Source organism: Poromitra crassiceps, assembly GCF_964638095.1.
Source record: "Poromitra crassiceps genome assembly, chromosome: 28".
Taxonomy (NCBI): Eukaryota; Metazoa; Chordata; class Actinopteri; order Beryciformes; family Melamphaidae; genus Poromitra; species Poromitra crassiceps.
In genome coordinates this window covers 17,778,447-17,781,639 of record NC_139651.1, presented here as the reverse complement: position 1 = coordinate 17,781,639, position 3,193 = coordinate 17,778,447, and the positions used below count along the sequence as shown (strand labels likewise).

At 45.8% G+C, this 3,193-nt stretch overlaps 1 protein-coding gene across 1 annotated transcript in view; it reads right to left on the bottom strand.

The window, feature by feature from the left end:
• Nucleotides 1-1,855: 1,855 nt before the first annotated feature.
• The window catches only part of LOC310799593 (leucine-rich repeat-containing protein 28-like), a gene marked incomplete at its 3' end in the record, with an annotated part of 6,163 nt that continues 4,825 nt past the window's right edge, over nucleotides 1,856-3,193 (bottom strand). Inside the window, exon 6 of the mRNA XM_083662181.1 lies at nucleotides 1,856-1,902. Within this exon, the coding sequence (XP_083518307.1) occupies nucleotides 1,856-1,902 (47 nt within the window). The remainder of the gene's footprint in view (nucleotides 1,903-3,193) is intronic.

Sequence of the window (3,193 nt, the reverse complement as noted above, 5' to 3'; positions counted from 1 at the left end):
CAGGGCTTCTCAAATGTCTTCTGTCCCCCAGACAGCCCACATGGGAGGTTCTGTTGCGTAACTCATCTGCTTGCTGTCTGGTTGTGTATCAACATCTGGATGGCTGTTTAGTGTGAAGGGGTAAAGCTGAAAAAACAAAAAACTAACATGTGGCCTCTGAAAGCTAGACCTCCACTAACATCCGTTTTCTATTGGACAACAGCACTGACCTCCACTAACATCCGTTTTCTATTGGACAACAGCACTGACACACTCGCTTTCTCTCAAAATAAAATCCTCTTGGTTCTCCTATCAGCAGACCACAGGACCAAACGACATCCAGAGCAGAGCAGCCTCTTTGGGCTGGTAGGAGTGGGATGTAGGGGGGACATGGGCCACGGGGGGAGGGAGGGGCAAGCGGGGTCCAGAGACCCATCAGGGGACAGAAGACAACCCCGCCGCCCCTCCATACCCCTCTACCCACCACATTGCATAGCGTCAAGACGGCCGAATCTTTTCATTTCAGTCTCAACATCTCAATCCCCCCGCCCCAGGCTGCAGATGCTGTTGGCACATCTGCCCAATTCAAAAGCAGCTTCCACTACTCGATCCGCCACCTCGATGTTTAGAACACGACTCCAAAATGAGAGTTGGTCGTTCACCAGATGCTGTCATGTAACATTTACGGGAATCTGGTCTGGTTTTCATTCCGCCCCCCCCCCCCCCCAGGGATGGTTTGGTCTGTGGCTGGTAGTGTTTCGTGCGCTAACGAGTTTGTCCATATAAACAACACTGGGTGAGATGGTCGTCACAGCTGGACAACAGAGACGAGACGCTTTGTCTTTCTGAACATGTACATAAGAGTGAAAACAAACAGTGAGGTAGATGGATGCTTGAAGGAATGACAAAAAACCTTCCCCCAAATATCATCAAAGCAATAGAACAAATTAACAAGAGTGAGGGAGAGAAAGTCGCAGGGTTTTTGCACAGTGATTTACACTTCACAAAATGAAATGAAATAAATAGGAAACATCTGGGCTGGGAACTGGGAATACAAACTTTTGGAGGTGAACGCGCCTTTAAAATACTATCATGCCATGTGGTCCTTCTCTGACCTTACGTTCATAACGATGTCTTTATAGTTTGGTCTGCTGTATTTCTTCAGTAAACCTGAACTGTGACAAAATGTATTGCATTTAGCGTTTAAGTGGAGCAGACTTCAAGCAAAATGTGCTGCTCCGGCTCAATCCAGACCTGATGTTTGGTCGACAGAAGGAACTCGGAGGAAGAGAAGGCCTGCGATTCGTTTTGTATTCGGCCTGAAAATCAGACTTTTCTTCAAACACACGAGCGACTCTGCCAAACTGGGGTGAGAAGAACATCCCAGGTCTTCCACGATGCTGCAGCGTCACTTTGCTTCAGTGACTTGTCTCGATACAACAAGCATCAGCATCTTGAAACAAGGCCATCGTGTGGACGAGTCCAGCATCGAGAAGATCACACTCCATCCAAGACACGTGTGCCAAGTGGAACGATCTCATCCGAATGGCAGATTTGTTCCATTTTCTCGAAAGAAAAAGTCGGATTTTAAGGCTAATACTAGTTCACACGACTCGTTAAAGAGGGATATCTTGCGTTTACTTTGCGTCCCCTTGAAGCCGATCTTATTTAAACGCGTAGAAACTGTGCCTGGACCTACTGTGGTCCCCGACAAGTTTGAGAGACACTGGCCTTGTCGAACGATCAAAGAAATGAAACAGGACGTGGGATCAGACAGAGAGGTAAGGGACACGGCACGGTACAAAAAAATGAAGACAAGAAAAACATCTGGGAAAAAAAAAGTAGAAAAGGATTTCACTTTCCTTTGACCTGAGATTCAGTTGGGATGCGGACGGGCAGAGAAGCCACCCGGGGTCCATCCGGCTGGGTGGGACAGAGGGGAGTGTACCGGTGTTGGAGAACACAAGGCAACAAGTCTCACCTTTTTTTTAAGCAACACACAAACAACACCGTCTCAGATACACCTTTTACACAATTACAAGCATAAAAAAACAACGTGACTGTAGTGGAAACGGTCATAGATCCAACCTGAAGGGAGTTTTTTCTCTTTATATATCAGCTATATTACAACCACAAGAGAAATCAAGAATAGCAGCTTCTTTCTGTACATGATGAATGTCTCCAACTAGAATATATATATATAAAAAAAAAAGTAGAAAAGTGACACAAACAATTGCTGTGTATGTAAATGCTCTGCCCACATAGAGACGTTCTGTAAATGCTCTGCCCACATAGAGACGTTCTGTAAATCTTAAAGAGACTAATGGCTAATCTACAAAAATATATAAAAAAAAAAAAAAAATGCTTAATGACGCCGCCTCTGGACTCGAAGCGAACCCCCGAGTCGGTCAAAGTCGGAGATCTAGAGTTTGTTTGTCGCGCGCCTCTTCACGATCATCACCTCCCTAGTTTGAGGGTTTTTTCTGCCTTTGCTTGTGGGCGTCATTTGGCGGTTGGACCCTTATGGAGCAGCACTTTGTGACAGTGTGTGTGGCTCAACCTCAGAGAAGATCTATGTTGGGATGATATCAACATGCTCGAGGTCTACTCAGTAGGTATCTTCTCCGGTAGAGATGAATGCGGAAGATGTGGAAAGCCATGAACAGTGGCCTAACATGGAAGAGTGTAGGACTGTAGAGGGAAGCTAACATGGAAGAGTGTAGGACTGTAGAGGGAAGCTAACATGGAAGCTACCCTCCCTGGAAATCACAGATTTGTAGGACGGTGTAACAGTGCAGAGCACCACAAGAACTGGGTTTTTTATCGTTTGTTTTTTTTGCTTCCGTTTTCAATCCGGTGGAGTGGAGAACGATCGGGGAAGACTAGTAGACGAAATGAACAACAAGAACAAAAAAAACAACAATTTGGCAACGATTTGGCAGATTTGACCTCTCCCTCTCTCGCTTTCAAACGGATTGGCAATGCAACCCGCTGGACGACGGAGACGCCGACCTCTCCGTCCGAAGTGCTCCTCCGTTGGATATGCGCAACAGTTTCACCAGAATGAACCCAAAAGCCACCAAAAACAGCGGTCATTTATAAAGGCCTACACATTGTTTCCCTATTTGGAAATTGATATAAAAAAGTAACAAATAAACAATAATATATAAAACTAGTTCAGCCGTACAGGGAGAGAGAAAGAGTGACCTCCCCC